At 37.0% G+C, this 12,456-nt stretch overlaps 1 protein-coding gene and 1 non-coding gene across 34 annotated transcripts in view; one reads left to right on the top strand and one right to left on the bottom strand.

Moving 5' to 3' along the window:
- Gulp1 (GULP PTB domain containing engulfment adaptor 1) overlaps positions 1-12,456 on the bottom strand; it is a 269,043-nt gene that overhangs the window by 11,647 nt on the left and 244,940 nt on the right. For all 33 annotated transcript variants that reach the window (XM_087565664.1, XM_087565648.1, XM_087565659.1 and 30 more), the window contains 2 exon segments: positions 6,166-6,304; positions 2,412-2,506 (listed from right to left, as the gene is read on the bottom strand). In XM_087565664.1, coding sequence (XP_087421790.1) covers positions 2,412-2,506; positions 6,166-6,304 — 234 coding nt within the window.
- LOC120094972 (U6 spliceosomal RNA) lies at positions 7,025-7,131 on the top strand. The gene has a single exon (XR_015630053.1). It is a non-coding gene; the product is annotated as a U6 spliceosomal RNA (small nuclear RNA).

Below are 12,456 nucleotides of genomic sequence, written 5' to 3'. Positions count from 1 at the left end.
ACTTAATGTTTTTGCTTTAATTCTTACATGCACGAGATATTCCTAGAATTTTAAAGTCAATACTGAAACTCTTAGTTTTAATCATCTATAATAAAAAAGAAAACTAAATATTTAGCAAAGCCTACCACTAATGTTATGTACTATATGACATTATTTACTTAGCTTATTATACTATATTGATATTTTATACAATTTGCAAGGATAGAGTAGATATATATATGTATATACATATATATATATACATATATAATTAATTAGGATCATTGGAGACTATAAATGAAAGAAATACTATTTTACTATACTTAAAGTGACCTTGTAAGTCTTGAACTGACACAAACACACAATGAAGTGAACAGTGAAATATTGACAATAACTGAGATATTAAGCTTGAGATATAATTGAGATCTGAGCTTTGAAACCTCTTTAAACACACACATATACATATATATATATATTTAATCACATATAACTACATGAAACTTGTTTGAATAGTTAAGTAAAACATGTAAATACAAATATTTTAGCTTTTAAAAAGTTTGTTAGCTCTTTAAATTATGAAACAAGATACCGACCATCTCTGGCGCTACCCGCCGTGAAAGCAGAAAGATAAAAAAGACATAAGAAATGGATTAGAAACCTGAGAATCAAAGGCATTGGACCCTACTCTAACATTCCCTGATTACCCCACTTCTACATCACTCTTGTACCACATTTCTTGAACTTAGTGACCACAAAAGTCTACAGGTGAAGTCTCATCTTTTAAAAGCTGTTCGAGTCTTAAGTTTACTATTAAAAACAAAAGCCTTCATGGAAAATCTTCATAATCTGCATCAGCCTGAGAGCAGCTACTCCTTCCAGCCCCCAAGCCCATGGTTTACATGCATTGTCCCAGATATTTCATTCAAATGAGCACAGATGACAACAAAAGAAAATAACTCAGAGAAGACACAGTATTACGTCTCATTAACCAGTCACTTTTAAGTGCAGGTTTCACAGTCACTGAACTATACAGGTGAGAAATTATTCCTATTTCCTATTAGACATACTGCATGTTGAGACTGACAGCGGTTAATTGGGTGGTTTTTGTTTTACCCCTCTGTTTATACATCTTATTTTAATTAAATATTTTTATGTGAATTTTGTTGATGTTGTAACGATTGCTAATCAAATAAAAATGATATGGCTCAGTCACCAATGATTATTTTCATAATACTTTAAAAATATAATCATTTTAGTAAATTTAAATGAAATAAAATAAAAATTTGGGGAAATAAATAATAAGTGATTGAATTTGAGAAATTTTGATATATTCTTTGAAAACATCAAGGCATGTTTTAAATAATTCAACCTTTTAAATGAATCATATTACTAAATCTAGAAGAAAAAGGCACATAATAATTAGAAAAGGCGGCAGCATGTCATTTATTAAGTGGAAGGTATTGATATTGTCTCAGGTAAAGGAGTCTGCTCACCAGCTTTAGATCACAGTTTGTCCTCTAGTTTGGGGGTAGGTATGCAGGCCTGGTGAAGCTCAAGGAAGGAGTGGGTTATTAAGGACAACAAGCAGAAATAACTGAATCTCCTCAAACTAAAGTCTTAACTATCTCTTCTCAGTCAGTTCCAAGTAATTCGTGCTGTTCTGTATTTTATCAGTTATGAGTATTTGTGGTGTAAAGTTAGACATAATTGTTTTAGTCAAGCATGGAGGGCAAATATAAAGAGAAGTCATTATTCCAATCTAAGTATGATAATCTTTCCATCAATGGTAAAATCTATAAAGCTTTAAAAACCACTTTCAATTTACAGAAAAATCTAGAGAAAGAAGCTTGACCAACCTCCTAAAGAAGTTACCACTGGTGTTTGCTTTCTCGAAATTAAAGGAGTCATGACCACAGTTATAATGCTTCTTCTCAAAATAAAAAAGGATGTTAGTCTTACAAAGATTTTCCCTCATCTAACCCCTTCACAATTTTGAAATTCAGAACTATTATGACTGAAACAAAAGTATTACAGTTTCATTTCAATGGCTTTTAAGTTCGGTAATTTAAAAACATATAATCCTGGGAGTTGGGGATTTAGCTCAGTGGTAGAGCACTTGCCTACCAAGCGCAAGACCCTGGGTTCGGTCCCCAGCTCCGAAAAAAAAACAGAAAAAAAGAAAAAAACATATAATCCTATCATTTGTATTAAAAATAACCATCTACTTTCCATTTTATATTGATTCATTCAAAGAAAGAAAGATAGACACAGTCCTTAGCATGTGTGTTTTAAGGAGTAAGTGTAGTTATTTTTAGTCTAACTCTTTTAAGCAAGCCTTTATAGCAATGAAGGATAGAGTTTTGTTACATTTTGCTGTTGGTGTTGTTGTTGTTCCAGATTAAAAGAAGTAAACAATCTGTTAAAATAGTCACCTGCATCTCATCCAATTTGGACTGAATATCAGGAGGAAAGTCCCCTGCTCCACAGTTAAATGGGTCAAAAGGTTCAGCTCCAAAAAGGTCCCGTTCTGTAAGGAAGAAAATACTTGGTAAGAAATAGGATGAAACATTAGTTCAGACAGAACAAAACCAAAAGTATAACTTAAAAGTATGAATTTAATTATTATATTAATATAAGCATTTACAGGATCAAATGAGTTACAGATACTTATAATTTGTGCTGCATATTCTTAAGCCAACTAAGATATTAAAAATTCTTGGGCAAGATGGGTTCAGTCACATTTAGGATGGGATTGCTATAAACAAGTGTTGTATACTCTTATCCATATGTGAATACTGGGGTCAAATATTTATATTTGTATTTTTAACTTGGAGTATCTGGAGCAACTAGGAAACTAGAAATGGGTTATTGGTGAGGAAAGTGAAGAAAGATCTTAAGGGAGGGGAATAGTGGTGAACATAGGTGACAAGAAAGAGAAAATGCAGAAGGAAGTTTAGGGAGGGAGAAGAGTGGGAGAGTACGACAGAGAAGAAGGTTTGAGGATAACTAACCATCATGATGCATGAAAAAGTCATGTTGAAGCCTATTATTTTATAAGCTTCATGTATATGTTTCTGTATTCATAGAAACAAGTTTAATTATTGTAATTATGCAACACAGAGGATAAAGTTCCTCCCAGGCACCATAGGTTGACAAATATAAAACCCAATATCAAATAGTAATATCTACCCTAGAAGTTTATCAGGGGTGTCCAGTAGTTACTACCCAAACCCCCTCACCCCAGAAGAAAAGCTACTATTACATCTTAGTTAGGCTTTTATTGCTGTGAAGAGACACCATGACCAAGACAACTGTTATGAAAGAAAACCCATTACTTAGGGCTGGCTTATGCTTCAGAGGTTTAATCTATTATTATCATGGTGGGAAGAATGGTGGTATGAGAGCAGACGTGGTCCTGGAGAAGTAGTTGTGCTAAATCTTGATCTGTAGCCAGCAGAAAGTGACTGTGCCAAAATGGAGATAGCTTGAGCATAGGAGACTTCAAAGTCTGCCCCCACAGTGACACATTTCCTCCAACAAGATCTCACACTTTAACAGTGTCATTCGCTATAGGCCAAGCATTCAATGGGGTCAAACCAGCACATTCTACTCCTTGACCCCCCAAAACTTGTAAGTACAACATAATGCAGAATTCAGTCTAACTTCAAAAGTCCCCATAGATTCTATCAGTCTCAACCCTGTTTAAAAGTCCAAAGTCTCTTCTGAGATTCATTCAATCTCTTAACTGTAATCTCCTATAAGATAAAATAAGAAAGCAGATCACATGCCTTCAACATATATTGATAGAGGATATAATTAGCATTCCAAAGGAGAGGAAAGACAGCCTGGTGAGAAACTACTGTCCCAAAGTAAGACCAAAAACCAATTAGGCAAACATCGAACTCAGCATCTCCATGTCCAATATTAAAGTGTCCTTTAAATGTCCAACTGCTTTTAGGTTTATTGACTACAACACACGTCTTGCTATTAAGTTGGTTCCACTCACTGTTAACATCTCTTCTTGGCTCATAGTCAAAGATTCTGGTATTTCCAATATCTTAGGGGCTCCAAGATTTTTAGGCTTTATCTTCACAAGTCTGTGCAATGGCTTCTCTAACCCTCTATGAAGGAATACTCCTGACACATGCCTAGTCTCAGCAGCTTTCCTTAGTCTTGGAGGAAGAATCAAAAACTCCTTTCTTTTATCCTTGATTCTAAAGGCAAAACAATGTTACTTGCTGGGGCCAGAACACACCCCCCTTATTCAATGACATCTTCACCAGTTTTGTTGTTTTTTGTGTGTGTGTGTGTGTGTGTGTGTGTGTGTGTGTGTGTGTGTGAGAGAGAGAGAGAGACAGAGACAGAGACAGAGAGACAGAGAGAGACAGAGAGAGAGAAGGAGGGAGGGAGAGGGAGAGGAGAGAGAGAGAGTTTCCTTTACTGCCTAAGCTTGGCTATCTAGGAACTTGCTCTGTAGACTAGGCTGGCCTTGAACTCCTCTATCTGCCTGCCTTTGTCTCTGCAGTGCTAGGATTAAAGGTATGAACTACCACACATGGCCCTAAGTGTTTCTTTCATTTCTTTTGACAAGTTGGAAGCTTAGTTGGGTGGGTTTTTGCCCTGAGTTCATCACTCCTTTTATTGCATTTAGCATGAGGTTTTTCTTTAATCTATTTATCTCTTTGAACACAGGGTTTAGACCCATTCCAATCCATGAAGCTTCTTGGCTTGACACATCTAGGAAGAAGTACTCTCAACTGTGGGACTTTGTCCTTCATTCTAGCCTATGGGCATGCCCGTGGCATGTTCCTCATTGGTGACTCATTGAAGAGGGTCCAGTCCACTGTGAATAAATGGATTTAGGTTGTTAAGAGTAAGAGACAGGATGTGAGTGAACACTGTTCCCCCATATGTGATCTCTGGTTTGTTCCTGCCTTAAGCTCCTGTCCTGATTTCCTCTGAAATAATCCATTTCCTTCTCAAGGTGCTTTTGGTCATGGTTTTATCACAGCAATGAAAAGCAAACCAGAATATCTAATTTTTGCTTTGTGTGCTATGGGGGTTTGAGTGCAAAAGGAAAAAAAAACTTGTTCATTATATATGCACATTCTGAGTTTATATTTTCAAAAATTCCAGTGTGCTGACATTTATAGAAAGTAAGGGTTACTGCTTAATAGTAATGTGCTTGGGTGTCAAGTTGACAAGGGGCCAAGTGTACTGGCTGGTTTTGTGTGTCAACTTGACCTAAGCTGGAATCATCACAGAGAGGAGCCTTCCTTGAGGAAATGCCTCCACGAAATCCATCTGTAAGGCATTTTCTCAATTAGTGATCAAAGGTGGGACGGCCCATTGTGGGTGGTGCCATCCCTGGGCTGGTGGTGGTTCTATGTTCTATAACAAAGCAAGCTACTCAGTCAGGGAAAGCAAGCCAGTAAGTAACATCCCTCCATGGCCTCTACATCATCTCCTGCTTCCTGATCTGCATGAGACCCTGTCCTGACTTCCTTTGGTGATGAACAGCAATGTAGAAATGTAAGCTGAATAAATCCTTTCATCCCCAACTTGCTTCATTGCCATGATGTTTGTGCAGGAATAGAAATCCTGACTAAGACACCCAGTAAGACCCAGACAATGAATATCTTCTGAATGCTTTCTATATACCAAAGAGAGATTTTAATGTTTTTTTAAAGATATGTAGAAGATACATCTGTAAAAACGTTTTTAGATATTTAGTATATCAAAGACAAAACCCTTACATAATATTACACACAGAAAATTATAGGATTTTCACACTTTACAAATTCTTCCACTAACAACATATGAATGTATAATGAGGCTATCTAAACTACTCTAGTAAACACATAACAAATAATTCCATTAGTAACAGTTATTTTTAGCAAAGTTAAGATATTAAATAAACACAAATGCATAGCTGAATGATTTTATGTGGCAAGTAGCTGGATACTAAAATATTGCTTCATTCAAGGTTTAACTTGCAAATAGGGATATGCTTAGTATATTTTCTAAATTATAAAGCAATATAGATTTAATCAAATTTGAATCCTATATAAAAGCATAATACTTCAGCAATTAAACTGCAAGCTGGTTATTTTATTTCTACAAAATGTGAAAGATTGAAAATACAGTCAAATATAGTAAGCATAATAATATATTTAGAGAGCTTACTGATCTCTGAAGATCTGCTAGGTATGGGTGGTAGCTGTGTGCCATTGCCAGCAGAGGTTGGAGACGGGTGTGATATTGGGGAAAATGGAATCATGTCAAAGATGTCAGTGGAAGGAGAAGTCACTGTCACACCACCAGCCTGTAATGAAGATAGGAATTAGTGTGATGACCAAGGCAAGCATACTCCTACCCTGAGAATGCCATATACATGTAAAACACATAAAAACAACCCTGGGGTAAGTCAGATAACTTTCTATTCATTAAAGCAAAATTAGTTAACTATAGTTTCATATCATTTTAGCTAATATAAAAAATATTCACTTAAAAGAAAACAACAGAAAACAGCAGATAACAGGAATAATGTAGATAGAGTTGATGATGGGTGAGCAAGACATGCTGAGCTTTTGTATATTATAAAAAAATTACCATTCCTATCAGAAAATAACTAACACCTAAGAAACTATCTGAATAGAAACAAATATCTTGAAATTGTTTTCAGATAAGGTTTTTAAAAGAGATGCATTTCCAGAAATCAAGCCCTACAAAGGATAATAGATGGAAAACTCCAACACAAGGATGGAAACTATACCCTAGAAAAAGCTAGAAATTAATCTTCTTTCAAAAACCTAAAAGAAGTTAGCCACATAAACATAATTCCACCTCTAACAACAAAAGTAATAGGAAGCAACAGTCAATTTTCCTTAATATCTCTTCACATCAATAGACTCAATTCCCCAATAAAAAGATATAGACTGACTGGATATGTAAATAGGACCCAGAATTTTGCTGCATACAGGAAACGAACTGCAGTGACAGACACTATGTCAGAGTAAAAGGCTGGAATAAAAAAATTCCAAGCGTGCTCGCTTCGGTAGCACATATACTAAAATTGGAACGATACAGAGAAGATTAGCATGGCCCCTGCGCAAGGATGACACGCAAATTCTTGAAGCGTTCCACATTTTTAAGAAGGATGACCAAAATGCGAACGCTTCACTCCTTCTTTAAAAGGGAAACAAGAATACCCTTGGCAGGGAATAGGGAGGCAAAGTTTAGAACAGAGGCAGAAGGAACACCCATTCAGAGCCTCCCCCACATGTGGCCCATACATATACAGCCACCCAATTAGACAAGATGGATGAAGCAAAGAAGTGCAGGCCGACAGGAACCGGATGTAGATCTCTCCTGAGAGAAACAGCCAGAATACAGCAAATACAGAGGCGAATGCCAGCAGCAAACCCCTGAACTGAGAACGGGACCCCCGTTGAAGGAATCTTAGAAAGGACTGAAAGAGCTTGAAGGGGCTTGAGACCCCATATGAACAACAATGCCAACCAACCAGAGCTTCCAGAACTAAGCCAGTACCCAAAGACTATACATGAACTGACCCTGGACTCCAACCTCATAGGTAGCAATGAATGTTCTAGTAAGATCACCAGTGGAAGGGGAAGCCCTTGGTCCTTCCAAGACTGAACCCCCAGTGAACATGATTGTTGGGGGGGAGGGTGGTAATGGGGGGAGGATGGGGAGGGGAACACCCATACAGAAGAGGAGGGGGAGGGGTTAGTGGGATGTTGGCCGTGAAACTGGGAAGGGGAATAACAATCAAAATGTAAATAAGAAATACTCAAGTTAATAAAGATGGAAAAAATAAATAACAAAAATTAAGAAAAAATTCCAAGCAAAAGGTTCCAAGAAAAAAACTGCAATAGCCATTCTAATATCGAAGAAAATTGACTTTCACCAAAAGTTATCTAGGAGAAGGATAAGTTATCAAGGAAGGGCAGTTCATGTTTGTCAAAGGGAAAACCTACCATGATGAACTCTCAATTTTGAACAAAAATGCTCTGAATGCAAGGGCACCCACATTCATGAAAGAAACTTTAATAAAGCTCAAAGTATAAATTGCACCTCACACATTAATAGTAGGAGACATCAACACTCCACTGTCATCATGGACAGAACAGGGAAGCAAAAACTAAACAGAGACACAGTGAAACTAATGGAAGTTACGAACCAAGTGGATTTAACAGATATCTACAGAACATTTCGTCCTAAAACAAAAGAATACACCATCTTCTTAGCACTTCGTGGTACTTTCTCCAATACTGAATATATAATTGGTCACAAAACAGACCTTAACAGATACAAGAAAACTGTAATAATCCCATGCATCCTATCAGATCACCATGGTCTAAGGCTGGTCTTCAATAACAACAAAAACAACGAAAAGCCCACATACATGGAAGCTGAACAAGGGTCTCCTCATTGATAACTTAGACAAGGAAGAAATAAAGAAGTTAAAGACTTTTAGAATTTAATCAAGATGTTGACACAACATGCCAAAACGTAAGGGATACAGTGAAAGGAGTGCAAAGAAGAAAGCTTATCGCTCTGAGTGGTTCCAAAAAAGAAACTGGAGAGAGCAAACATCAGCGGTTTAACAGCACACCTGAAAACTCTAGACAAAAAGAAGCAAATACACCAAAGAGGAGTAGACAGCAGGAAATAATCATACTCAGGGCTGAAATCAACCAAGTAGAAACAAAAAGAACTATACAAAGAATCAACAAAACCAGGAACTGGTTCTCTGAGAAAATTGAGAAAATAAATAAACCCTTAGCCAGACTATCCAGACTGCACAGAGACAGTATCCAAATTAAGAAATGAAAAGGGATATATAACAACAGAAATTGAGAAAATGCAAAAAATTATCAGATTTTACTAAAAAATCCTATACGCAAAAAAAACAAAAACAACAACAACAAAAAAACCAAAAAACAAAACAAAACAAAACTGGAAAATCTGGAGGAAATGGACAAATTTCTAGACAGATACTAAGTGCCAAAGTTAAATCAGGATTAGATAAACCATCTAAACAGCCATCATAATCCCTAAAGAAATAGAAGCAGTCATTAAAAATCTCTCAACCAAAAAGAACCCAGAACAAGATGAGTTTAGTGCAGAATTCTATCAGACCTTCAAAGAAGAGCTATATCAATACTCTTCAAACTATCCCACAAAATAGAAACAGAAGGAACACTTCCCAAATCATTCTTTGAAGCCACAATTATGCTTATACCTAAGCCACACAAAGACCTTAAAAAGAAAGAGAACTTCAGAACAGTTTCCCTTATGAATATTGATGCTAAAATACTCAATAAAATTCTCACAAACCAAATACAAGAACACATCAAAATGAACACTCACCATGATCAAGTAGGCTTCATCCCAGTGATGCAGTGATGGTTCAATATAAGGAAATCTATCAATGTAATCCACTATTTAAAAAAAACTCAAGGAAAAAAATAGAGGCTGAGAAAGGATTTGACAAAATTCAGCATGCCTTCATGTTAAAAGTCTTGGAGAGATCAGAAATTTAAGACCCATACTTAAACATAGTAAAAGCAATATACAGCAAACCAGTAACCAACATCGAACTAAATGGAAACTTGAAGCAATCACCAAAATCAGGAGTTAGACAAGACTGACCACTATCTCCATACCTATTCAATATAGGACATTTATTTCTAGCCAGAGCAATTAGACAACAAATTGTGGTCAAAGGGATGCAAATTGGAAAGGAAGAAGTCAAATTATCACTACTTGCAGATGATATGATAATATATTTAAGTGACCCCACATATTCCACCAGAGAACTCTTAGAGCTGATAAACAACTTCAGCAAAGTGGCTGGATATAAAATTAACTCAGGGAAATTTGTAGCCTTTGTCAACTCAAAGGTTAAACAGACTGAGAAAGATATTAGGGAAATGACACCCTAATTTGTGACAATGGTCACAAATAATATAAAATACCTTGGTGTGATTCTCACCATGCAAGTCAAAGATCTATATGACAAGAACTTTAAGTCTTTGAAGAAAGAAATTGAAGAAGATCTCAGAAGATGGAAAGATCTCCCATGCTCATGGATTTTCAGGATTAATAGAGTACAAATGGCCACCTTGCTAAAAGCAATCTAAAGATTCGATACAAATCCCCATCAAAATTCCAACTCAATTCTTCATAAAGTTAGAGCAAGCAACTTACAAATTCATTAGGAATAACAAAAAACCCAGGATAGCAAAAACTATTTTCAACATTAATAAAACTTCTGGGGGAATCACTATTCCTAACCTCAAACTGTATTACAGAGCTATCTTGACCAAAAGTGTATTTGTATAGAGACAGGTAGGAAGATCAATGGAATAGTACTGAAGACCCAGAAATGAACCCTCATATATTGGTCACTAGATCTTTGACACAGGAGCTAAAACAGTCAGTGGAAAAAGACAGTATTTTCAACATAGGTGCTGGTTCAACTGGATGTCAGCAAGTAAAAAAAAAAAATGCAAATCGATCCATTCTTATCACCTTACACCAAGGACAAAGTGGATCAAAGACAGCCACATAAAACCAGATACACCGAAACTAATAGAAGAGGAAATGGGGAAGAGCCTTGAATACTTGGGCCTAGGGAAAAACTTACTGAACAAAACACCAATGGCTTATGCTCTAAGATCAACAATAGACAAATGGGACTCCATATAACTGCAAAATTTCTATAAGGCAAAGGGCAGTTTCCATAGGACAAAAAGGCTCCCAACAGATTGGGAAAAGAACTTTACGAATCCTATATCCCATAGAGTGCTAATTTACAATGTACACAAATAACTCAAGAAGTTAGACTCCAGAGAATCAAATAACCCTATTAAAAATGGGGTACAGAGCAAAACAAAGAATTCTCAACTGAGGAACAATGAATGGCTGCCACCATCTACAGAAATGTTCAACATCCTAGGTCATCACGGAAATGCAAATCAAATCAACCCTGAGATTCCACCTCACACTAGTCAGAATACCTAAGATCATAAACTCAGGTGATAACAGATGCTGGTGAGGATGTGGAGAAAGAGGAACACTCCTCCATTGTTGGTGGGATTGCAAGATGGTACAACCACTCTGGAAATCAGTCTAACAGTTCCCGAGAAAGTTGGACATAGCACTACCTGAGAACCCAGCTATACCACTCCTGGGCATATACCCAAAAGATGTTCCAACATAACAAAGACACATGCTCCACTGTGTTTATAGCAGCCATATTTCCAGGAGCTGAAAAGAACCCAAATTTTCTTCAACAGAGGAATGGATACAGAAAATGGGGTACATTTACACAATGGAGTACTACTCAGCTATTAAAAACAATTACTTCATAAAATTTGTATGCAAATGGGTGGAACTAGAAAATATCCTGAATGAGGTAACCCAATCACAAAATAAAACCACACATGGTATGCACTCACTGATAAGTAGATATTAATCCAAAAGCTCAGAATACCCAAGATGCAATTCACAGACCACATGAATCTCAAGAAGAAGGAAGACCCAAGAGTTGATATACCAGTCCTTCTGAGAATGGGGAGCAAAATACTCATAGGAGGAAATATGGAGTTAAATTGTGAAGCAGAGTCTGAAGGAAAGGCCCTCCAGAGACTGCCATACCTGAGGAATCTATTCCATATACAGTCACCAAACCCAGACACTATTGTGGATGCCAAGAAGTGCATGCTGACAAGAGCATAATATAGCTGTCTCCTGAGAGGCTGTACCAGAGCCTGACACATAGGTGGATGCTCGCAGCCTACCATTGGACTGAGAATGGGGTCCCCAATGGAGGAGTTAGAGAAAGGACTGAAGGGGCTGAAGGGGTTTGCAACTTTATAGGAAGAACAACAGTATCAACCAACCAGACATTCCAGAGGAGCCAAGGGACTAAATCACCATCCGAAGTGTACACGTGGAGGACCCATGGCTCCAGCCAAGTATGCGGCAGGGGATGGCCTTGTAGAGCATAATGGAAGGCCCTTGATCCAGTAAAGGCTTCAGGTTCCGATGTAGGGGAATGCTAGGGTGGGGAGTTGAGGGGAGGTGATGGGTGGGTTGGGGAGCACCCTCATAGAAGCAGGGGGATGGGGTATGGGATAGGCTGTTTCTGGAGGGGAAACTTGGGAAGGGGATAACATTGGAAATCTAAATAAAATGTCCAATAAAAGGAAAAAAGGAAAAAAATAAAAGATAAAATTAAATTAAAAACTAAGAACCCCCCCAAAAGAAACAGTTGAGCCCCATAGACTACTTTCTTATTTACAAGTGTTCAAATTCAATTTCTATTTTTGTGTTTTTAAAAGCAGAGCAAAGTCATTTGCATTCATAAGTGCAGGACAATACATTCTATGACTGAATAATTTCATCATGTTTTCAATAATACACAGCAAGCTTGTAAAATAAATT

Source organism: Rattus norvegicus, chromosome 9 (assembly GCF_021556685.1).
Source record: "Rattus norvegicus strain SHRSP/BbbUtx chromosome 9, alternate assembly SHRSP_T2T, whole genome shotgun sequence".
In the NCBI taxonomy this organism is placed as follows: domain Eukaryota; kingdom Metazoa; phylum Chordata; class Mammalia; order Rodentia; family Muridae; genus Rattus; species Rattus norvegicus.
Note: the sequence above shows the minus strand (reverse complement) of the source record. Positions and strands in the feature narration are given on the sequence as shown.